Raw genomic sequence first — 25165 nt, 5'->3', positions numbered from 1 at the left:
TGTACACACACACACATCTATACACACATATCTATACACACACATCTATACAGACATCTATACACACACATGTATACACACACACACAAATGCAAGGGCGCTTCCAAGTGTTCTTGGGAACTGCCCATTTTCTTTCAGTTCCATTTTTCTACAAATTTTTGAAGCCCATGTTGTGTGTGTATTTGGCCTAAAATGTCTAAGGTAGGTATTAAATAGTCTGACCTGCTCCAGTAATCCATAATTACTACCCGCTGATAGATTGTTATATTTTCAGGACATTTCAGCCTATATGAACATGCTGATCTTGGAAGATTATCCACTGATTCCCTTTTCCATTTCTAGTCAAGAATGATTCATGGATTTTGTCAATACAGTAAATCAGCTGGTGCTTATGAAGGTATCAGAGCATCAGTGAGCCTTAAAAGCATCTACTGATCCTCATTCACTGTCAGGAGCAGTGCCGTTTCCCTTCGTAGGGGTTTCTAGCCATTTTTGGGAATCATGTAACATTAATATGTATGATGATTCTTAATTGTCTTGAGTTAGATAATTATATTTAGTTTTACCTTGAGATTTAATGGCATAGAGATATTTAGAAGTGAGCATATTTAATTTTTCTGCCAACTATTACATAGCATTATTAAGAACATAATACTTTATAGAAAATATACAGTTATATGTCCTGTGCTCTTGCTGGATTCTGAAGTTGTTGCCACAAAGATTCTTTCTAATCCAAACCCTTCCTCCTCATTGCTTTTCCCCCATTCTCTATGTTCCTCTTTTCTTCTCAAAGTCACTCTCATAACCAAAGCAGAAATTTCAGGATTCAGTCATTCATTTGCTTACTAATATATGTATTTAGGAATTGCTGCATGTCAGGTTAAGCATTTGGAATACATTATTGCATAGACTAAACATGACCTTTGCCTTTTCACAGAATTTGCAGTGTAGTACAGGTCTACACAACTACTACTTACAGCTTGTGGTCCAAATCTGGTGCACTTCCGCTTTCTGTAAATAACGTTTTGTTGGAGCACAGCCATTCCCATCAACCGCAAAATTGAGTAGTTGTGACTTCTCAGTCAGAATTTAGCCCTTTACCAAAAATAATTGGTCCCCGGGTGAGGATGGAGAAGAAAGTGGAATATAAACTCCTTGGAGAGCAGTGGGCCACCTGTGCAATAGGTTAAGTGAGGAAGGTAACTTGTTCACATCTGGATTTTTTAAAAGTCACCATGGCTGATAGGTGGGAAAGAAAGATAAGTAAATAAAGGGCAGCCTTACGTACACACTATAGGGGAAGAAGAAGCAGCACGCACTCGCATAGTAGTTAAGAACGTGGACCCTGAGCCAGATGTTCTGGTTCATATTTGACGCTGGCCACTTTCTGATGCTGATGCCAGCTAACTTTTCTACCAGTTTTCTTTCTGTGAAATAGATATGGGATTCGTTGTTGTTAGGTAATCTTGAGTTGGTTCTGAGTCACAGCAAGCCCCTGTACAGTAGAACAAAACTCTACCAATCCTGCTCCAATGTGGTAAACTGAGGCACTGGATGAGAAGGTAATGCAGCTGAATCCTCAATGCTCATAATTATGGGTCTGGAAAGCCGATTCGGGGGGGGGGCCCTCATGGTTATGAGATATAAATAAATCTTAGCACACATCCTCATGACCAAACACAGGCCCTCCAAAAACCACCCATAGAGGAACTGCCGTTCCTTTGTGGGGCTGTTCACGATGCTGGAAGGTTATCTGTCAGTAAGAGCCATCAGGTTCTAAACCTTGACCCACCATAAACAAGCAAACTCTATTCTGGTGTCCCTTGCTAATATGGAGCATAGATTACTCCCCTGGGGAGGGCTTAGGGACGTCTGAGGTCAACTAGCACTAGATCAAAATGATGACTCACTTGGTTGCTTGTTATTACCCACTTATGCTATTACCCATTGACTGTGCAATAAGTTCGCTGTGTGATGTGTATGCCTTTGGAAAGATCTGTAATCCCCATGTATACACCCATTGGAAAATGCTTTCGCCTCTTGATCCTGGTGCAGGGACAAGGAGGCCCTGTGTCCTGCTTTTCTAGCTATCTTTATTATTTTCCACAATCACAAACTTGCTCCTGAGGACCCGTTCCAGTGTGGGGACCCATACGCTCACACTCCAACTTGCTTATCTTTGTTATATTTGTTATGTTCAAGAACTAGAGGAAAATCGTATGTTTCATCATTGCTACACAGCACCCTGACGACTGGCGCCTCTCCTCCCAGCGGCCCTTCTACAAGGGGGTGTGCAGTTGCCCACAGATGGGCCCTGGGTCCCCACTCTACACTCCCCCTCATTCACTATGATATGATTTTTTGGTCTTTGATGCTGATACCTGATCCCTTCGACACCTCGTGATCTCGTAGGCTGGTGTGCTTCTTCCGTGTGGGCTTTGTATCTAATATATCCATCCACATACCCTTCTGTTGTTCAGTCCCATCAAGTGGGGTGATACGGTCATCCATGCTATCAGCCCCCCGCCCCCATCCTTTTATTTCTTGGTTGCTGCTTCACTGGGCATTAATTGTGGATCTACGTAAAATTAAACTCTTGACAATTTCAAGCTTTTCTCCATTTATTGTGGTGTTGTTTATTGGGCCAATTGGGAGGATTGTTGTTTTCATTATGCAATAATCCATAATAAACACTAGCTTTGATCTTCGGTACGTGCCTGAAGTGCTCTTTGATTTCAATACGCAACGTCATGCTATCTGCATATCTCAGGTTGTTAATGAATAGTCTTCCAGTTTTGATACTGCATTCTTCGTATGGCCCGGTTTCTGATTTCATTTGCTCAGCACACCGAGTAGGTGTTATGGACAGAGACTTTCCCTGATTGTAAACCATTTAGTGTCCCCTCATTCTGTTGAAATGATGACCTCTTCTTCTGTGCAGAGGTTCTGCATGTGCACAGTTATGTGTTTCAGAATTCCCATTCTTTGCACTATTATCCATAGTTTGTTACGATCCACACAGTTGAACCCCTTTACACAGTGACTAAAGCATAGGTGAATATACCGATTCCAGTACACTTGCTTTCAGCCAAGATCCAGCTGATGCCAGCAGTGACACCCCGCATTACATGCCATCTTCTGAAACCAACTGGAGTTTCTCACACCTCCTTATTGATGTCCTGTGGCAGCCATTTTTAAAACATCTTCAGCAAGATGATAGCCTAGTGAATCGCCTTTCTCATAATGGGCTTAGATTCGGATCTCTGACTGCCAGTTAACCAGGTGTCTTCTGTGTTTCTCAGCATGACTAGTGGGTGCTTCCAACATCTCATCTGTTTGTTGAAACATTTTGATTGGTGTTCTGTCTTTTCTAGAGCCCTGTTTCTCACCAGTGCGTTCAGTGCAGCATGGACTTCTATTGATAACATTGGTTCATCATACACTTACTGCCTCTTGAAATGGTGGAAAGTTGACCAATTCTTTTGGTACAGTGACTGGTTACTCTTTCCATCTTCCTTTGAGGCTTCAATATTGCTGTCTTTCAATATTGTAAATCAAGGCTTGAGTTTTTTTCTTTGGGTTTTCCATCTCCAGGTTTTTACATATTTCACTATAATACTTTATTTTACTTGGTCTACTTGAGCTTCCCTTTGAAATTTTATGTTCAGAATTTTTGGTTTTTCTTCGAGTTCTTTCAGCTTTTGTACATTCTGGAGTATGTTTTAGAGTCTCTTCTAGCATCTGTTTTGGCTTTATCTTTCTTTCCTGTCTTTTTAGTAATTTCTTGCTTTCTTCATATATGTTGTTTTTGATGTCATGTCACAACTCGTCGGAACTCCAGCCATTGTGGTCAGCATGCCAGATCTATTCTTGTGATGTCTCTAAATGCAGATGGAATATACTCAAGGTAGTAGGGATCATAGCACCTAATTTATGAGATTAAGTAAATTAACATATGCAAGCATAATGATTGCAGTCCTCGCCATTATTACTGTAGACTGTATATTTCCTCTTCAAAGGAAAGAGCAGCTTAGCCATGACAGTAGCAGTGGTAAAAAGTAAAGCACAGATTCAGTAACTACCAGCCTCACTGCCATCGAGTTCATTGTGATTCACAACTATTCTAGAAGATCCATTTCCGTTCCCCCTGTGGGCTTCCATGTGCGTAAGTCTTTATGGGAGCAGACTTCGTCTTTCTCCCGCGGAGAAGCTAATGGGGTTCAAACTGCTAACTTGTGCCTAGCAGCTCAGCATGTAACATACTACACCACCAGGGCTCCTTGCAGAGGTGAGTTGGCGACTGACTGTATATTAGGAGGGGATAACATTGACAGTAAGAAGTTGAAGCTGCCATGCACTTGATTCTGAACTTGATCCCCTTAGTGAGTGGTGGTCCCGGTCCCTGAAACAGGGTTGATGGAGCCCGAAGCAGATTTGAGGTGTGGGGTGAAGGAGAAGCTCATCTTTGGCTGTGTAAATTTAGATGCTTGAAGAAATATAAGTAGAAGTGTTTGGGAAACAATTGATTAGAAGGTCTAGAGATTAAAATTGTGATGTGGGCTGGAGAATTCTTCTGTAAGAATTAGCAGCTGTGGGAGTTTGTCGCCAGTAACTCAATTGAAAAGAGCAGTAGATGATCCAGATGAAGGTGGGCCAGCAAGAAGGCCTCCAGCAGAAACCTAAGGAACACAAGCAGTCGAAGACTGGACCGAAACACCCCTATTAAGTCAATAAAAAGGATAAAGTCAACTTTCAGAGGAAGATAAGCATAAAGTTTGAATCCATTAAAAATTGTCTTGTTATTCTATACGTGTCTGTTAATGTGTACATCACATTTCTGGAAGGATTCACAAGAATGTGGCAGCTCTGGTTGCCTCAAAAAAATAAATTAAAATCTGGATTAACTGGCTTTTCTGTAGAGATTGATTCTCTAAATATAGCAACTTTCTTTTTAAGTTTACAAAACCTACATGCCAGAAGCCAGACTTCTATGTTTTTGTTTGTTAATGAGGTTTTTAGCTATGCTTTTTTAAGTTAGCTCTAACAGTATAGGAAAAAAAATTGGTCGGATGGTGCTAATTCTATTATTAATCTGTTAGGAACCAGAGGGTCTTCTTATGCAATGAAGTGGCAGACCAGTTTTCCTACATTGCAAGTGCTTTAATTCACCTGTCTCTGCTAATGGATAACATCTAATGGTGCTACACCCTATAGCTGTATCACTGAGGGAAAGTTAAAATTATCACACACAGGAGAACTGGGGAAACCACACACTGTACAACACGACCCTTTCTTAAGTGTCCGTTTTAATCAGAGAGGTAGAACCTCATTGCTCTAACCCTTAACAATGTGCTTTAGTAGGAAGGCATGGTTACAGGGGCATACAAAGGGGAAAGTAAAAGTGTGTCCTTTAAGAACTAGGAGGCAAAGGGTATTTATAGAGGTCTAAACACAGCCATGTACATATGCAAATATATATGATGGGAAATAGATTTATGTACATATATTTATAGGTTTAGTATTAAGTTAGCAGATGGACATTGGACTTGTACTCAATTACTCCCTGAATGCAATAACACTTTGTTCTATTAAGCTGGCATTCCATGATGCTCACTTTCCCAACATGATGCTCACCTTCCCAAAGTGATCGCTGAAGACAGAGCAGGTGCATAAGCAAATGTAGTGAAGAAAGTTCATAGTGCCTGACTATCAAAAGAGATAGCGTTTGTGGTCTTAAAGGCTCAAAGGTAAAAAAGTGGCCATCTAGCTCAGAAGCAACAAAGCCCATGTGGAAGAAGCCCACCAGCCTGTATAATCATGAGGTGTTGAAAAGATCAGGTGTCAGGCATCAAAGAACAAAAGATAGTATCATTGTGAATGAGGGGGAGTGTGAAGTGGAGACCCAAAGCCCATCTGTAGGAAACTGGACATCCCCTTACAGAAGGGTCTTCAGGAGGAGATGAGCCAGACATGGTGCAGTATAGCACCAATAAAACATCCAATTTTCCTCTAGTTATTTAATGTTTTCTCTCACCCACTATCATGATCCCAGTTCTACCTTACAAATCCAGCTAGACCAGAGGATGAACACTGGTACAAATAAGAGCTGGAAACACAGGGAATCCAGGACAGATACACTCCTCAGGACCAATAATGAGATTATAGCAATACCAGGAGGGGAAGGGAAAGGTGGGTGGAAAGTGGGAACCCATCAAAGTGATCTACATATAACCCCCACCCTGGGGGACGAACAACAGAAAAGTGGGTAAAGGGAGACCGGTCAGTGTAAGACATGAAAAAAATAATAATTTATAAATTATCAAGGGTTCATGAGGAAGGGAGGGTGGGGAGGGAGTGGGGGGAATGAGCTGATACCAAGGGCTCAAGTAGAAAGAAAGTGGTTAGAAAATGATGATGGCAACAATTGTATAAATGTGCTTGAAACAGTGAATGGATGTATGGATTGTACTTACTATAATAGAGATGTACAAGCCCCCAATAAAATGATTTTTTTTAATTGTGGCTTTATTTTAGAATGGTGATTTGAGGAAGCCAGCCTGTTTCTCAGTATTAGTATAGGAAGTCCTGATTACAGTCTGGTTATATTTTACATTTTAAGCCAGTTTATTATTTATTGCCTCAGTCTCTCTCTCTTGCATAAGTTCCTTGGAATCATAAACTGCAGTGTGGTGGTTTGCTTTCATGTATTCATTGTATATCCCCCCTCCCTCTCATATAGGAAGACAGAGATGTCCATAACCCCATGCCCAACCGAGGAGGCAACGGATTAGCTCCTGGGGATGACAGATTCAAACCTGTGGTGCCATGGCCTCATGTGGAAGGAGTAGAAGTGGATTTAGAATCCATTCGAAGAAAAAACAAGGCTAAAAATGAACAAGAACACCATGCTGGCGGAGATTCCCAAAAGGACATCATGCAGAGGCAGTATCTCACATTTAAGCCTCAGACCATCACCTACCATGACCCTGTGCTGCGCCCAGGGATCCTCGGTAACTTTGAACCCAAAGAGCCAGAGCCTCATGGAGCGGTTGGTGGCCCTGGAGAGAATGCCAAGCCATTGGTTTTGGGACCAGAATTGAAGCCCGCTGTTCAAGCTAGCATTAAAGAGTTTGGATTTAACATGGTGGCAAGTGACATGATCTCGCTGGACCGCAGCATCAATGAATTACGTCAAGAAGAGTAAGCAAACATTCTCTTCTTTCTAAAATTGGGGCACCTATTGTGTTGGTAGCTGTGTATATTTAGCTACACCTTGTTAGAGTGGAGAACGTGGGTATGGGAAAGGAAAGGCTTTCTTTCTCTCTTGTCAAGCCTGAAAACCCCAGAGGGGCAGCTCTCCTCTGTTCTGGTGGGTTCCTGTCGGGTCACTGTGATTCAGAATGTACCCAGTGGCAGTGGGTTTGGCTTTTCTGGGTTATATGGTCAACAAACTGGTTCTGTGCCGTCACAGTGCGGGTCTTCTACATCAGTGCTACAGAAAATGTGATTCGCAGACGAGACCCATCTGCGCAGTTTCTATAACTAGCCCACAAGACAAAAATGAACTGGTACCAGAATATGAATCAGGAACGCCATTAGACACATTGTAATAGTAAAAACGTTCATCCTAGAGCAAGGTTCTTATCTGGTGTGGCACAGTAAAAATAATAACTCTGCTCTAGATGATTAATTATCGGGGGAGGGGGTGATTTTGTTTTGTTTTCTCCCACAGTACCAAAATTGGAAATGTGAAACTCTTGAGTATCAACTGGATAAAAGCCTGGACTAAGCCTTCAGGTGATTTTCCTATAGTTTTCATATGAAAGCTTTCTAACTCTTTTTTGATAGGTAGTGATTATTGATAAACTCAAAGCTTTGGTAGTTCAATAACTAATTCTGCTGTAGAACCCCCAAAGCACCTATTAATCTGGATACAAATCTAACTCACTGCTGCTAAAAAACAATCTCTCTAGATGTATTCCCTGGTGACAGAATCGTCCTTTGGAAAGGTTAACACATTGCGTACACACACCTGCATGCTTCTGACCGCTAAGTAGCAGTCTTTGCCAGAGAGAGTACCACTCAGTGGAGTCTTGCGTTCATATACTTACTGGTGAGCGTGAAAGGAGTGAGATGGACAAGGAAAACAGAAGTGGAGACTGTATAACCACGGTAGCAATTGACACAAGCTCTTGTCACACACAGAAGGAATCGAATGTCTCCAGGGGCCACAACTCACGGTGCAGTTTGTTCTAATCAAAGAAGAGTGATGTCAGACAGTGTAAGATACGACAAAATAATCACTAATTACCCAGGGGGGGGGGAATGAAGCGCTGATGCCAAGGGCTTAAATGGAGAGCAAATGTTTTTAGAATAATGAGGGCAAAGAAGGTACAAATATGCTTTACCCAATGGATATATGTGTGGATTAGGATAAAAGTTGTATGAGCCCCCAATAAAATGATTTTTTTTTAAATCAAAGGAGAAACATGCCTAGTCGTAGTGTGGCCAGATTGAGCAAGTGAAAACACGGGACATCTAGTTAACTTTGAAATTCAGATCAAATCAAAAGAAAATTTAATGTAATTATATTGCACAAAGTACATGTAAACTTAAAAGAAAGTGAAAGCAAAACACTTAGCATAAATATGTCCCAGTGTTGCTGCCTGTCCTTAAAAAAAGAGGGAGAAATGTCGACACGAGCATGTACAAAGTGCTGCCTGAGCCATACTTACATATTGACCACCAGAAAGCAAAACACAGCTATTTTTTGTTTATCTGAAATTTAAGTCTAGCTGGGAGTCCCAAGTTTTATCTCTCAACTGCAGTGTCCAAGGAATGTGCGTGGCCAGTGTTGTTAGAACTTGGCACCTGTAACAAGATCTGCAGCGCCTCATCAGGAGTATGTGCCAGAGCCATTGCCCAGTAATCTTACATCCGGATTTTAAGCACCAACAGCCGGACGGACCCATTGCCATCAAGCCAATTCTGCCTCAGGTGGCTGTGTAGGGCGGGAGAAGGCTCCATAGGGCTGTTACGTGAATCATCTTTGGGGAAACAGACTGCCGCAGCTGTTCCACAGAGCAGCTGGTAGGATTGAACTACCGGCCTTTTAATTAGCAGTGAACCACGCTTCCACGAGGACTCTCCAACAGAGCACTCAGTCACATTACTGATCTCTGGGACAAGAGGCACTGGCTTGATGGCCTTCTCAGCACTGTAATGAAGGAGAGTGGAGTGGCTGTTATTTTTGGTAGGTTATACTCACGTTGACTGTAACGCATGGCGACCCAGTGCACGATCGAACAAAACACTGCCCACTGCAGAGCCATCCTCACGTTGTTGTGCTGGAGCCCATTGCTGCAGCCCTTGTCTACTTCCATCTTGTTAGAGGTCTTCCTAATTCATATTGCCTGTCTTTCATACCACGCATGATGTGTTAGTCTGGGTACTTTAGAGAAACAATTCCACAGAAACATGTACAAGAGAGAGTTTTCTATAAAGGTTAAGTGTACATCAAGAAATCATTCCAACCCAGTGCTGCCCAAGTCCAACATTAACCCATATGCCCAACACCAATCCACAAAGTCCTCCTCCATCTCACAAAACAGACGCAATGATGCCGACTGCAGGAGGAAAGCTGAGGAAAGTGAGCGTGTAAGCATCTCAGCACTGGCAGGGGTCTCCACATGGCTGCTCCAGCACCCAGGGCTGCATCAGGGTAGGTCGATGCGGCTTCTCCTCAGGGATGCCTTGCAGGAAGTGAGCCTTGCCAGCTAAAGCAGGGAACTGGACCCACGTGTGTTTATCGGCCAGGTTGGCACAATAAACTAACTACCTCAAGTGGTGTCCTCTTCCAGGGACTGGTCTCTCCTGACAGTTCAAAGTATGTGAGTCACTGAGCCTTACCATCCTCCCATCTGAGGATCATTCTGGCTGTACTTCTTCCAAGACAAATTTATTTTGCTGGTCGTCTGTGGGCATTCATTTCTTTGTCGATACCATAGTTCTTATGCATCACTTCTGCTGTCTTACTTATTTAGTGATCACCTTTCACAAGCACATGAGGCCATTGAAAATGCCATGGCATGGGTCAGGGGGACCTTAGTCCTCAGAGTGACATCTTTGCTTTTTAACAGTTTAAGGAAGACGAGGAAGCATCTCGCATGCTACTCCTAGTTATCTTCGTTCGTTCTCACTACCACACTGAGACGTATTCCCTCTGTATGTAAAGTCTCACCTCCCTGCATTTGTGCCGTGAAATGGCGAAGCTTCAATTCAACTCTAGGAGGTTTGACTCCAAAGCCCCTACTTCCACCACACCACCATGCAGCCTTTCTCTTGGTGGCAACAGGCCGATGGTGGAGCTGCTACAATCAGAACATGAGCGTGGTGTGGAAAACTGATATTCTGAACAGTCAGCACATGAAGTATTTCTAAAACTCCAGTCTAAGTCTACTAGCTCTTTTGACAGGAGTAATCGGCTAGGAAAATCCAGTGACATACAAGATAGAGAGCAGGGCAGAGATTTTCCTACCATCCTTTGTGCCTCCCAGTCCTTCACTTCACACATGCACCCCACCAGCTGGGCCTCATGTTTCTGCCACCAAAATAGATTTCACATCAGTCCCCTTGTTCATCTGCCCTGCCACCGCCCAAGCTCTGTGGCCAACCTTAGCTCCCTGGAGCCCTGCAAGGGCCTCCTTGTTAGCCTCTCCATTTCTGCCTTTGCTTCCTATCTCCTATCACTCACACCAAAGTCAGTGTGACCTTTTAAAAACACAAATGTAGTCTTTCAAAAATCTAGATTTTCAGAACATCTCATGACTCGTATGCAGAACAAAATCTCAAATGATCAGCCTGCAGTGGCCTCCATGCTCCGGCTCCTCTGCCCCGCATACCCAGTGCTGCAGTGCGCGGCCTTTTCCCGTTCCCTTTACACATGCGCTTTCCTCTTTGACAGCATCATGGTTGGGTTCTCCCATCTTTTAGGTCTCACTGGGAGCTATGCATGCTGACTAATTTAGTAATGCCTTATACCGTTCTCTGTTCATCATACTTAGTTATCAAATTATGTAGTTACTTATTGATTTATATAGTTATGACTGGTTTTCTTACAAGACGATGAACTCCTGAGAGCAAGGATTGTGTCCGCTTTCCACAGCTGTTTTCGCAGTATGGTACCTAGGAGCTCAGTAATACAATATCAATTTACGAGTAATCACCACACCCCCGGAGCACCTCTTTCTTACGACTTCTTAATAAGTGAGATGGATCTTATTCCTCTTCGGGACTTACACATCGAACGTAATCCATTGCTCTGAAATCTGGGTGCCTTTCAGTGGCCCCGCAGGACTGAATAGAACTTCCCCAGAGTGCTTCTAAGGCTGAAATCTTTATGGAAGCCAACTGCCACTACGTTCTCCTGCAGAGCGGATTATGGGTTTGAACCACAAACCTTTGGGTTAGCAGTCAAGTGCTTCATCGCTGAAGCACCAGCACTCATTAGAAATAGAGTATAACAAATAAATTTTTAGTTAGTCACGAGTTTGAATATGAATACGCTTTAAGATTTTTCTCTTCTAACGATAAATAAGACTTCTAGATGTTGCATATGATCTGCTATGTACTGTCCTGAACTGACTGGCAACATCACAAAAACATCCGACACACATGCACCTGCAGTGCCTCATGAAGCATGTGCTGCGGAGCCCGCCAATCACTGGCTGGGCGGCCCTGACCCACTGCAGCTTTAGAGCGCAGACCTTAACGACCTGTTCTCTTGGCACTGTCGTCAGAGACGGGAGCCAGCTGGAAAGCTCACAAGCCAGGCTTCGGGCTGTCTGTCCAGCTGTGACGCGACTGTGACGTCTGACACGGTGGTTAGCTTTTTGTTCTTGTGCCTGTGCCGTGGCGTCTCAGACACATGTTCTGTACTCTCGAAACAGGACCACGCTGCCCCGCTGCCAGCGTGACTCATACTAACGTGTGTTGCAGCCTTGAATTACATTCACGAAGTAATTGACTGGCTATTGCGTGCTTGTTAGAAGGGTGAGTAACAGAATGTCTTCTGAGCTGGTTTCCTGCTTCTCTTTTTAGAGGCTTGAGCCAGGAGTGCCCGAGTCTGCCTTCCTGCTTATTTGCTATCTAAAAGAACGTGTGCTTTCCTCCGCAGCTCAGCAGATCTGTTGATTGGCTAGCTCAGTAAGCAAGGCTAGGCTAGGTGCGCTACCGAATGCGCCGGATGAGAAACCCCGCCTGCCCCTGCAGGAGGGAACCACTCAGGAGGAGCCTGAAGGCTGAGTCAACCTTCGCTAGGAAGATGCTGCGGAGGGAGGCGAAAGGCAGATAGGCCTTGAGTGGGAGGAAAGCAAGTTGTGTCGTTCCCGGGGCCCAACCGTGTAGAGAAACAAAGGTGGCCACGGGCCTGGTCCGCTTTGGAAGACCTGGCGGCATTCACTAATGCTGTACTGGAGTACGGTGGCACAATAGGTTCTGTCGGGCTGCCAACCCGTCACGAGGCCAGCATTGTGAGCCCACAGCTGCTCTGACAGCGAAAGAAGAGGCTTGCTTCTCCATAAAGATAGACAGCCTGAGAAACCCACCGGGGCCGTTCTCTTGTGTCCTTTAGGGTTGGTATTAGTCAGAATCAGCTCAATGGCAGTGAGTTTGGCTTGCTTTCTCTGTGGTGGTGCAGCGGGTTAAGTGCTCAGCTGCTAACTGAAAGGTCGCTGGTTCGAACCCCCCAGGGAGTGCCTGGGAGAAAGGTGTGACAGCCAGGCAGAGTGCACCCTTGGAGACCCTGTAGGGCAGCTCTGCTCTGTGCCGTCGGGTCACTGCGCTGGAACTCACCAAGGTCATGGTTCCATCGTACTGAATCTGGTGTCCGCGAAGCGCCCCTGAAGGTGTGGGAAGAGAGCTTGGGGAAAGCAGCCGGAAGACCCGTCGGAGTTGCAAGTTCAGTAAAGATGATGACTGTCGTTAGTTGCCATCCGTTGGTGGAAATCCCATGCGCATGGGACAAAGCCTTGCCCGGTCTGCACCACTGAAAGCCACAAAGTTTTGTGAGCGGGTTTTTAGACACAGACCGCCAGGCCTTCAGTCTAGAAACGCGGCATTGGCCTGGAAGGCTAGGGCTTTACCATTGACTCACCGCTACCTCAAGTTACAGAACCACGGGAGAGGGCGTGAAGTGCAAGAACGCGAGTCAAAGCCAGTCGGCCTTGACTGAGCATTGCGTGGAAGTAGAAATCAAAGATCACTTGAAGGCTTTGAAACGAAGTAACACAAAGAAAAATAATACCATTCACAGAAATAGGGTGGTCAAGATAGAACAAGCTTACTTTGCCGGAGCTAATTTACCTCAGTCACCTTGCTCCCTGGCATTAGGTGAATTCAGGCAGAGCCAGTCAAGTTGAGGAGCCTGTTTCTGAAAAGAGTTGACAAGTTCTATTCATGGATATACTAGATTTTCTTCCTATAAGTTTTAGGATTTGAATTATTTTCTTTACTAAACTGTTGATGCAAACACATGAAAATTACTCTTACCCTTTTTCCACCCAAGAAAGCAGTCAGAAGTATATAATCCAAGCTATTCTGTTTCAAATAAATGAATTACATATTTTGACTTAATTAAGCAATTCATCTGCTTCTAATATTTAACCTTCTCTCCCACTTACATACCTATTGCATTTTAGTTATGTAGAAAGCTATCTTGGTTGCATTTATAAAGTGAAATAATAGACTTGAATGTGCTTTGAAAAATTTCTGAGAGCTATGCAAATGTTAATATGGTTAATTGTTAATAACTTCCTTAAGCTTGTCTATCTTGTCTAAGCTTGCTTGTCTGTGGGAAATAGGGTTTTGTGTTTTTTGGGGTGTGTGTGTGTGTGTGTGTGTGTGTGTGTGTGTGTGTGTGTGTGTGTGTGTGTGTGTTTTAAGATCTTTTTATATTTAACCCGTGTCTCATGGACCAGATAATTCTTCTCTTACCTGGTTCCAAAATAAGTAACTGTCTTTATTCTCTAAGCCTTCGTGGCACAGTGGTCAAAGAAATGACTGCTAACCAAAGGTGATTGGTTGGAACTCGCAGCCACTCCATGGAAGAAAGATGTAGCAGTTGCCTTCCTTAAACATCTAACAGCCACAGGAGACCCTCTGGGGCAGACCTGGTGGGTCGTTATGCGCCAGAATCAACTCGACAGCAGTGGGTTTGGTTTGGGTAATTTTATTTAAGATGAATTGTGAGTGGCTACTTTTCTCTCTTCCTATGGTAAAGGGTGTCTTTGAAACCTACCAAGTTGTTTAGAATAGAGAATATATTAAAATTATATTTTAATTACTTTCAAGTATACCCAAAGAGCTAAATAAAGCTCCAAGGACCTGATCACATGAGGTTAAAATAAATTATTGGAATAATATATAAGCCTTAAAAGGGAAGGTAGAGATGTAAACAGTAAAAGAAAGCTTTGATTTTTTGAAAGCATCAAAATGTGAAGCTATTGTTTGTTGACATAGCTTCAACACTTCTGAAGGCAGTGTTTCCAGCTCTCTAATCCCTGAAGAATTTTGCTCTTCAATTTATATTATGTCAGAATGGTACTTTTTGACATCCCTGAGGGACTCTAGTTGTGTTCCTTTTCAGTGTTCTTTGACTTTTGAGAACAAAAAGAAGTCTGAAGAGGCAAGATCCGGGCAGTAGGGTGGATGGGGGCGGAATAGGCTTTACACTGAAATTCCCCTAGGACAGCTCTCCTACCTTCCTGAATGAGCAGCTAGATGATTGGCATGATGGGAAAATCCTCTGTGCAACGGTGCTGCCCTTTTCCTCCCCACTGCAATGTTCTTAAAACTGCTGGTGGCATAATGGCCCAGCGTTGAGCTGCTAACTGCAGGTCAGTTGGAAGCCAAGAACTTGTCCTCAGGAGAAAGATGGGGCTTTCTACTCCCAGGGTGATCATCTAGGAAACTCACAGGGGCAGTTCTACCCTGCCCTATAGGGTCCCTGTGATGGCATCCATTCCATGATTGGTTTGGCAATGTTTGGTTCGATGAACAAGCCTTTGAGATAGTCCTGTATCCTTTGAGGAATTTTAATCAAAGTTTATCAAGATGACTCCTTTGAATTACACACACACACACACACACACACACACCACCCCATGACCAAACAAAGAGTCTCCCTCACCTTCTGAGTTGATCTCTCTGCCTGGCAGATCACCTCAAAAACCACTGTTTTGACTTGACTGTTCTTTTGAAGGCTAGTGTATTACTAATAAAAAAACATGTCTGCCACCATGGCACACATCACAAAGACACATGTAAACATGTCTTACTTGGAATGAAGCATGCATGTATGAACCAATACCCTAATGGCAATACTTTTTACCTTTGTATGCTCATAATGTGTATATACAAGGGGACTTCAAGAAATTTATCTTTTAAATTTTAATCTATTAAATCTTTTAAATTTTAATTTATCTTTTAATTCTACTTTTCCACAAAATTTTTAAGCCCCTTCATAGACTTTTTTCAATATTGTATCCAGTTTCTGTTCTCAGGATATGTGATGATTCTACATGATCCCTTCCAGATATCATTCATGACTAGTAATTCATGTCCTCTTCTAAAAGATGATTGGTTCAACACAGAGACACACAAACAAACAAACAAAAAACAGAGTAGGAGGTGCCTGTGATAACAGATCCAGACTTTCAAGAATGCATTGTGGATGTTAAACAAACGCTCTTTTACTCAGACGGTTGGCATGGCCCCCTCTAGTAGTTCAATAACTCAAGCTGTTAGGTGTAGCGAAGGCCATTAAACACAGCCTCTTCTTATAATGTGTGCTTTCCTTAATGCAGATTAATGTGTTTGGTAAATAAATGTATCAATGCAATGTGGAAGTCCAGGTAGTTCATACTTTCCCCTCACCCTATGACCATACCATCTACTATTTGGATAGTCTCAGGGAAAGGTTTCTCACAATTAGAGTTAACTCTATATGGAGACCTTAGCAGGGGGGGTGGGTTATGGAGGGGAGGGTTAGCTTACAGTTCTACATAATCTTTCATTCATGTTAGAAGTAGTCTCCTCAAGTACTCCCTCAATGCAAGAACACTTTGTTCTAACAACCTAGCATTCCATGATACTCACCTTCCTGACACATCATTGAAGACAAATGGTGCATAAGCAAACGTGAAGAAAGCTCATGGTGCCCGGCTATCAATAGATATAGCATCTGGATTCTTAAAGGTTTGAAGATAAACAAGCGGCCATCTGTCCAAGAAGCAACAAAGCCCATATGGAAGAAACACACCAGCTGTGTGATCATGAGAAGTCGATGGGATCAGGTACCAGGCATCAAAGAACAAAAAAAATCATATCATTGTGATTGAGGGGTTGCAGAGTGGAGACTCAAAGGCCATCTGTAGGCAACTGGACATCCCCTTACAGAAGGGTCTCGGGGAGGAGAAAAGCCAGTCAGGGTGCAGGGTAGCAATGATGAAACATACAAATTTCCTCTAGTTCTTTAGTGCTTTCTCTCCCCCACTATCATGATCCCAATTCTACCTTATAAAATCCGGCTACCCAGAGCATGTACACGTGTACAGATAAAAGCTTAAAACATAGGGAATCCAGGGCAGATAAATCCCTCAGGATCAATAATGAGAGTAGTGATACCAGGAAGGTAAGGGGAAGGTGATGTAGAAAGGGGGAACTAATCACAAGAACCTACATCATGGGTCCTCAACTTTTTAAACAGGGGCCAGTTCACTGTCCCTCAGACCTGTTGGAGGGCCGGACTATAGTTTAAAAAAAAACTATGAACAAATTCCTATGCATACTGCACATATCTTATTATGAATTAAAAAAACAAATGGGGCAAAAACCACCTGGCAAGCCGAATAAATGTCCTCGGCAGGCCGCATGTGGCCCGTGGGCCATAGTTTGAGGACGCTTGATCTACCTATAAACACCCCCCCCCTCCGGGGGGATCGACAAAATAAAAGTGGGTGAAGGGAGACGTTGGACAGTATAAGGCATGACAAAACAATAATAATTTCCAAATTATCAAGGGTTCATGAGGAAGGGGAGTGGGGAGAGAGGGGAGAAAATGAGGAGCTGATACCAAGGGCTCAAGTAGAAAGAAAATGCTTTGAGAATGATGATGGCAACAAATGTACAAATGTGCTTGACACAATGGAGGGAGGGAGGGAGGGATGGGTGGATGGAAGGATGGATGGTGATACGAGTTGCACAAGCCCCCAATACAATGATTTATAAAAAGAAGAAGAAGTAGTGTCAGAGGCTTCAAGACCCAGTACACACTCCGTTATGTTAAGCTGTCTGGGAAAGCTGGGCGCCCAGAAAGCAAAGCTAAACAGGGATCTTCTCTGATGAAGAAAATCGATGGGTAAAGAAGCCTAACCCTAAATTACACTTGTCATTTCGGTCAAGTCGGCCTGTCTTGGACGCAATTGTCTTTAGGGACCCGGCTTTGAAAAAAGACAACACAGACCTGCTGGGCTTTCAAGCCTCAGGGAAGGGCTGTACAGGCAGCAGTGACGATTCACATGGATGGCGGCAGGGCACTGGGTTTCCGACATTCGCAAAACTAGTGAGAGGTTTGGACCTCTCCCTATGTTCTCATAGTAAGTCCTTTATTTTCAGCATGTTATAGATTGAATTCTATCCTCCCCCAATGCTTACTCTTAAGTATGTAATTCTATTCAGAAACAAGATTTGCGCCTTTTTTTACTTTATTTCTTTTCAAGTTTTATTGGCAATATAATTCACATATCATACAATGTAATACTTCAATCACGTCAAGAATTGTATAATCGTCACCACAATCAGTTTTAGAATTTTTTTCTTCTTATATTCCTTCTTATGAAACCCTGCCATCCCCCCAACCTCCCCTTCCATGCTCTCAAGGAGCCATCAATCCAGCTACTGTTTCTGTAGATTTACCTATCCTGGATTTCATGTACAGAAACATTTTGAAAAGCAAAAACTACAACATTAACAAAGTAAAACAGATACAAATTTCATCCAAAAAGCAGAAAATATTAAAAACTAGAACAAATTTAAATGGATCAAAAGGGAGATTGAATGATAAGGTATTAAATATTAACCAAACTGCATCTGCAATAATCCACTTTCTAATGCATATCAGTGTAGGATATGTCGTAAACCAAGTCACTTCTGAGTTATAAAAAAGGCAGGTTATATCCAGATGCAAGCAATTATCAGACAATAGGAGCAGATAATTCTGTAAGCCCAGAACTCCCAAGGATTGCCAACTAACAGAAGCTGAACTAGGGAGTCCCGGTAGTACAGTGGGTTATCGTGGGGCTACTAACCACAAGGTCAGCAGTTCAAATTCATCAGCCACTCTGAGGAATAAAGATGAGGCTTTCTGCTCTTATAAGAATTTGCAACCTCAGAAACCCAAGATGTCGGTTCTACTCTGTCCTTTAGGGCCACTGTTCATGAGAATTGACTCAATAACAGGGACTGTTTGTTGGTGTGTTTCAGAGAAGCTGAGCTACATAAAGAAGGGCCTCTCTAGAGTTACATTCTAAACTTGGACTGTAGCCCCCTATCTATGAGACTATATATACATATTCTTTAAAACTCCCTACTTACAATATTTCTGGTATTTCCTGGAAGCACCAGGAAGCTAAGACATGGAAAACGTGTGTGTGTATGTGTGTGTGTATGTGTTTGGCATTGTAGCAGGAATATCTGTGTTGCATCTAAAGGGTAGTTAAAGCCAAACCTCTAGTCATAGAGCCTAATTCTGAAGTGTGACAGCTACACAAAATAAAGAAGGGGAGGTGTTTTCCATATCTAAGATTAATAGTGTGCATGTGCTGGTTAGCTGTTAAAGCCAAGCATAAACCAACACTTAAGAAAAAGGAGATCCTTTACTTCTCCCTTGATTCTAAAAAAAAGAAACAGAACTCAATAGTTAAGTACTCGCATTGAGCCACACTCTGGAGAAACCACGACCTGGTTAAAGACAGATCTCACTGCCTCCATTATCTCACTGCCATCGAATTGATTATAATGTGTAGCAATCCTGTATACACTCCTCTTTCTCCCTCAAGGAACTGGTAGGTCTGCACTGCCAACCTTGCACTTAGCAGCCAACACCTAACCCGCAGTGCCACCAGAGAGGCAGTAGAAACCCAGGGTGACAGCCTCGCTCCCTTTCTCATGAACATATATAAATCTTGACCTCTGGAAGGTCTGGTATAAAGACCAGTGTTGAGAAGAAGTCATACTGGTTCGGGGAGGAGACTGGCTAAAAGTAGATGAATCAGGCCAAAACCAGGGGCTTGGATTGAGTTTCAAGGCAGCATCCATTCCTTAGTTTGGGGGGCAATTTGTGACGGCTCCCTTGTGCTAAAGACAAGTTCATCAGCATCAGTGTCTTTTCTTAAGCTAGGATGCTGGAAGTAGTAATATGAATAATTTGCATTGCAATCTCTTTAATGCGCTTGTAAGTTAATTATCTTTGCTCACTTTGAGCTGAACATGTAAAAGATGCACTCGGTATCGCATACACAGAATTGCTCTTGCAGCATATGAGGTGAATGTTCTAAAGTGCGAAAAGGGCTTAGTGCTTAAGCCAAACTAATTACATGAATTGAAATTATATAACTAGTATTGTTTAATTAAATCAGGTAATACCTTTTAGTCTGCCACTGGGAAGTGGCCTATAATGTGGTTTTCCTCTTTGCTGAATCCGGAGGAGGAGGTCCCCGTCTCTGAAATGTAGCGTACACATGTGTAATAATGAGCCCTGCCATGTTAATCAAGGACAACTACCCATGCCTTCTCCAGCATAGCGTGTCCCAGAGAGCAAATCAAACCCAGGATCACGGGCTCTGGAGAAAGATTGAGAATCTAAGCCACACATTCTGAAGACCCTGGAGACGCACAACTGTCACTTTAAAGGAAAGCACTGTGAAGTCTCCAGTCGGAGTGTGAGCAGTGGCTGGTTCATCTTTATCAAGGCAGGAGCTCCCTCCAGAGCCCAAACATTCGACACTGCAGAACTGCTGGCAGGGTTTGTTTGTTTTTTACTTTAATAAGATTTTAATTTTTCAAAATGTGCTATTAAACCTGTTCACCCATGTTTGCCAGCAGCTGGACTTCTCCAGCCTGGGTGTTCCTGGTATCAAATTCAAGGATAGTTTTTAACAGTCACGAGGAGGAACCTTGAAGGATGAAAGACTCCTTCTGAAAAGCTTTTGTTTGAAGTCTGCGGACCACAGCTGCTTATAAAAGCACCATACGATGTTCTCATTTCAATTAAATGCAAAGAATTCATTTCCTAAGCAGACAATGCAGCAACCTAGATTAAGGTTTGACTGACTGGATCTCCTGTCTACCGTCTTCTGCTAGACAATGGTGCTAGAGAGAAGGGCTGAGTCGGGATGCTGGAGGACGTGTCTGAGTCCTAGTGGCATGGTGGTTAAATAAAGCATTCAGCTACCAACCAAAATGATCAGTGGCCCGAAGCCACTATCTCCTCTGCGAGAGAAAGATGTTTCTGTTCAGAATCCAGCCTTGGAAACCACATGGGCACTTCCTGTGGAGTCACTCTGAGTAAGAATGGCTGTTAGAAGAGTCCTGGGTGATACCAACAACTGCCAGCCAAAGATCGGAGATTCAAGTCCTAAGAAGGTCCTGGGAATCTACTTTTGAAAAACCAACCACTGAAAACCCTATAGTTTGGGGCTTGCACTAAGTCCTAGCCCCAACTTTAGAACAATCAGTTATTAAGTTGGCCAGTGACTAATCAGGGCATCGTGGCCCTGCTCAACACCCACCTTCATGAAAGGATCGCGGAAGATAAGGGAGGTGCAGCAAAGTGTGGTGAAGAAAGCAGGTGGTGCCCGGCTATCAATGGGAATAGTGTCTGGGGTCTTAAAGGCTTGTATTCAATCAAGCAGCCATCTAAGTGAGGAGTCAACTAAGTCCACACGGAAGAAACCAGCTTGTGTGATCCAAGGATAACAATTACAAAACTTGAGTATGGTGAGGAGAAAGGCATCAGGGCAAAAATTAGGAATGCCCAATTTGTGATTGGGCTATGGCGTGAGTGCCCCAAACCCACCCAAAGAGTATCTGGTTAGACTGAGCCAGTGGCAGATCCACTCTAACCACAGGCAGGAGTCTCAGCCAGCCTTCCTATTGGGCAGAGGCCATTGTAATCTTGGTCATGCTGGATAGAACTCAATACTCGGCCAGTTGGCCACCCTATAGACAGGATCTGAATTTCTTCTGGGTGCAAGTATCTCTTACAGACTCCATGACAGAAATTTATTCCTGGATTTTTTTTAATTGTTGGGGGTCTTTTCCTACTTATGCATTATTAGTATTTTTGTCTGTGTGCCATAATGTTTTTACCCTGACCACCATAGCAGAATTTTATTTTCTATTGGGTCTCCCCGCTGTGAAGCACACAAAGAGTGGATGCATGATGATCATGGATACATGGGGATGCAGGGAATACAGGGGTGGGGTGGGAGGGAGCTAGGGAGGAAAGGCACAATGATGATAACAGATGTAAGGGGAGATAGGGAGAACAGGGTGGGAGGGAGCTAGGGAGGGAAAGGGGATTTCGGAAGAAACTAATGAAGATGGGATGAGGGAAGGAGCACTCGAATTGATGGATTGCATAAATAGTCTTAAAGGCGATTTAACCATGCATGGGGGGGGTGCCCTAAACTAATAAGGGGCTGGTTGTCCAATTCCCTGTGATATGGTTGAACTATTGGATTATATGCTATGCAAATTATTTGCCAATCAAACTGGTTATTTTTTTGGGGGGGGACCTATAGAGTACAGTTCTACTCTGAGATTCAGAATCACTATTACCTCCATCCCAGCTGGCTTTTAGAAGATGCAGCCCGGCGCAGAAAAACAGATGATATTGCTTGGGTATTTATTTAGGAGTACCAGTGGTGTAGCGTTACATTGGGCTGCTAACCCCAAAATCAGCAGTTCGATTCCACCAGGCAGAGGCTCAGCAGGAGGAAAATAAGGCTTTCATTTCCATTAAGAGTTACCGTCTCAGAAACCCACAGAGGCAGTTCTGCCTGTTCTGTGGGGTTACTGTGACTTGAAGGCAGTGAGTTAGTTCGTTTTAATGATTTCTAGGAAAATAATTCTCAGCTACTTTAGATGAGGTGTGAGCGGTCTCTTCCGGTTCTACCTAACGAATGGTCGCTGTGGCTGTGGACCTTATTTTTACTTTGCAGCAGCTAATGAAGACAAGGGGTAAGCGACAGTCAGGATGATCAGCCCCCAGTTACGGAGCACCCTGTGACTGGAGTGAGTTGTTTGACGGTATTTCTAGAAGAGAAAGTGAGACTCAGCGCAGTAGATAATTTAAAGGTCACATGATTAGAAAATGGTGGCGCCAAGTTACAAATTGTAGCTTCTGTACCACATTGACTTATTCGTGATGCTCAGCTAGTGCCCAAGGGAGGTCCCACGATACATGAGCTTTTAAAAAGAGAAAAGACGCCGTGAGGAAAACCAGGGCTTTGTATTTCACTAGTGCAGTTGTCCCTGCTTCTGAGACGGGGTCACTCAGCATGGACAAACATTGCTGATAACCATTCCCAGGCACAAAATGAACTCAGTTACTAGAGAGGAGGGTAGTCCCAGGCTACCTCATGACAGCGAATCCGAGCATATTGGTGATAATGATGTTCTCTACCCATCATGGGGTCTCTGCCTCGCTCCCATCTCATCCAGAAAGTTTCACTACTGAGAAGTTGTTAAGCTCACAAGAAAATGTTTCTCAATGTTCTCAGTTTTGCTTAAAAGCACAACAAACATTGGCAACAAATGCTGTCGGCGCTTTTCCTTGAAGCGGCAGGCGTTCTGGAGTCACGTTCAAGAAAATGCCAGATAACCAGCTTGTCTGTTGTTGGTTCGCTTTCGAGTGAAATGGCATTCTGTGAGGGGAAAAAAGCCGTTCCGCTCACAACTCCACCCTACAAGACAATAAATTAATAAGTCTTCTTCTTCCCCATGAATCTCCACGATAGAGTGTATTGTGTGTGCGTGTTTACACACCTTTCAGTGTTGGTGCTCCTGCCTCTGTCCTAATGTGCCGTGAATTATTGGGGTACGCTGTAGGATCAGGTGGGCCTTTCTCTCCAAGTACTGCTCCCTGAGCCTCAGTGTCGCTGTTTGTCAAAAGAAGGAGCTGCCGCGGTTGCCAACTTCTTTCTACCCCACACCCCCGCTGAGCTCCTCAAGCCAGTGGTAGACTGCTGGCCTAGAGTAGATGTCTTCCAAGCTGCCCTGCCATTTTCCAATGAATTCGCCTTATGTCTGTGCGTTCCTCCCTGGGTCTTCCAGCAGGGCTCCTCTGGACGCAGAAATGGAGTAAAAGCAGGGCGCACACAGCCGGTAGGCAGCTGTTACCACTCAAGCTTAGAGGCGTCTCTCTGGTGAGATGTTGGCACTTGCTGATTTCTGGAAGGACTGAGGGGTTAAGCGTCCTCTGTGACAGGTTCTCTCTCTTCTTCTTAGAGTAGCGGTTCTCGATGGATAGTGACCCATTCACAGGGTCGCCTGATTCATCACAGTCGCAAAACTGCAGTGATGAAATAGCAACCAAAATAATGTTATGGCAGGGGGTCACCACACATGAGGCACTGTATGGACGGAAGGTTGAGAACCACTGTCTTAGAAAGTAATGCTCGGCGCAGGGTTCACTCTTGACTTAGCTGAGAGGCAAGCTCTGCTTTGATGCCAGCCCTTTAGCAATTGGCCCTGTTTGGCAAAACGTGCGCTTGGTGTGCGCCCAGCATGGCAGAGAGAGCGTCAGATGGGCTCCCCGAATGCCAGGCCAGCTTGTCTTTGCTTGGTTTCTCCAGGCGCAGGATGAATCCACAGGAGAGCCGGGTGGGTTAGCTAGAAGGCACTCAGCCACATTAGATTGCCAAGCTTCCCTGGTGGCATCCCCAACACAGATCCTGTGAGGCGGATGCCTCCTCCCCGTGACGGCAGTGCCCATTTGCTCCATTGGGTGGAAAAACCCATTCTGCCACTGAAACCAGGGTGAAATTTCCATTTCTCTATCCTTACCAGCTACTTTTCAGGATACACTTTTGTACATACAAGGAGGCTTGTATGTTCATGGAAAAATACAGTTACCTTTTATTCCTTTTTTTTCTCACAAACCTTTTGAAGCTTTTAGGACATAGAAGTGTCATGCCCATCACCCCCTACACGTCCTTGAGTACTGTCTGCTTCCGCCAATCAGCCTTTTTACCTGCTGTTAGAACCATGCTTGTGGCATGGTTAAGCACACTGCCCTATCTTACCTGCTAGCTGGGTATAGCTGTGGTGGTGGTATACATTCTCTCTCTCTCTCTCTCTCTCTCTCTCTCTCTCTCTCTCTCTCTCCCTCCCTCCCTCCCTTGTTCCCTCCCTCCCTCTCTAGCTCTCTGTCTAGAGCAACTTGGAATTGCCTTCAGTTCCTTCCACATCCTACTCTGAGGCTTTGCCTCTCCATCCTCTTGCTGAGTCCATGTCTTTGCTTGTGCCTCGTTTCTCAGATGGCCCTGATAAACTGCTGATCAGAATGGATGGGGTCTAGGTGCTTAAGTTTCCACGCTCAGAGTCGCTGGGTGGCTTTTAAAAGGAATGGCTTGGGCACATTTAGAATCTTGATCATAATATATTAAATATTTCATAGGTTCGTAGAATTTCTAGAGCCGAAGAGCACCTGAGAGATCGCTTGATTCTGTTCCCTCGTGTTGTACGTAAGGAACCAGAAAGCTACAGAGAAGTGACTCTCAGGATGATGCAGCTGGCAGGAGTGTGTGCACCCCACCTCTCCCCCGGGGACTTTGCGCCGAACCAGACGAAAGTTCAGGAAAACCGATTTATCAGACTGCTTCAGTGTTGTATATGCGGTACACATTCATAAAACACTTTTATAGGTTTTGGTTTTACTTAGGAGCAAAAGAAATGAATGTAAAATAATGGCGTTTTCTCACAAACTTCTTGAAACCCCCTCACATGTTCTCGATTCCAAAATAACTCTCCGTAAATGTGGGCACATGCAATCCCAACTCTGTGTAGCAGGAAGCTCTGTTTAAACCTAACTTGGGTCACTCTA

The 25165-nt window shown here is 43.9% G+C and overlaps 1 protein-coding gene across 2 annotated transcripts in view; it reads left to right on the top strand.

Annotated features, from left to right (window-relative positions):
• The window catches only part of GALNT7 (polypeptide N-acetylgalactosaminyltransferase 7), a 185058-nt gene that overhangs the window by 92862 nt on the left and 67031 nt on the right, over nt 1-25165 (top strand). For both annotated transcript variants that reach the window (XM_075556874.1, XM_075556873.1), the window contains exon 2: nt 6740-7200. In XM_075556874.1, the coding sequence (XP_075412989.1) occupies nt 6740-7200 (461 nt within the window). The remainder of the gene's footprint in view (nt 1-6739; nt 7201-25165) is intronic.

The sequence above is a fragment of the Tenrec ecaudatus genome, chromosome 8 (assembly GCF_050624435.1).
Source record: "Tenrec ecaudatus isolate mTenEca1 chromosome 8, mTenEca1.hap1, whole genome shotgun sequence".
In the NCBI taxonomy this organism is placed as follows: domain Eukaryota; kingdom Metazoa; phylum Chordata; class Mammalia; order Afrosoricida; family Tenrecidae; genus Tenrec; species Tenrec ecaudatus.
Note: the sequence above shows the minus strand (reverse complement) of the source record. Positions and strands in the feature narration are given on the sequence as shown.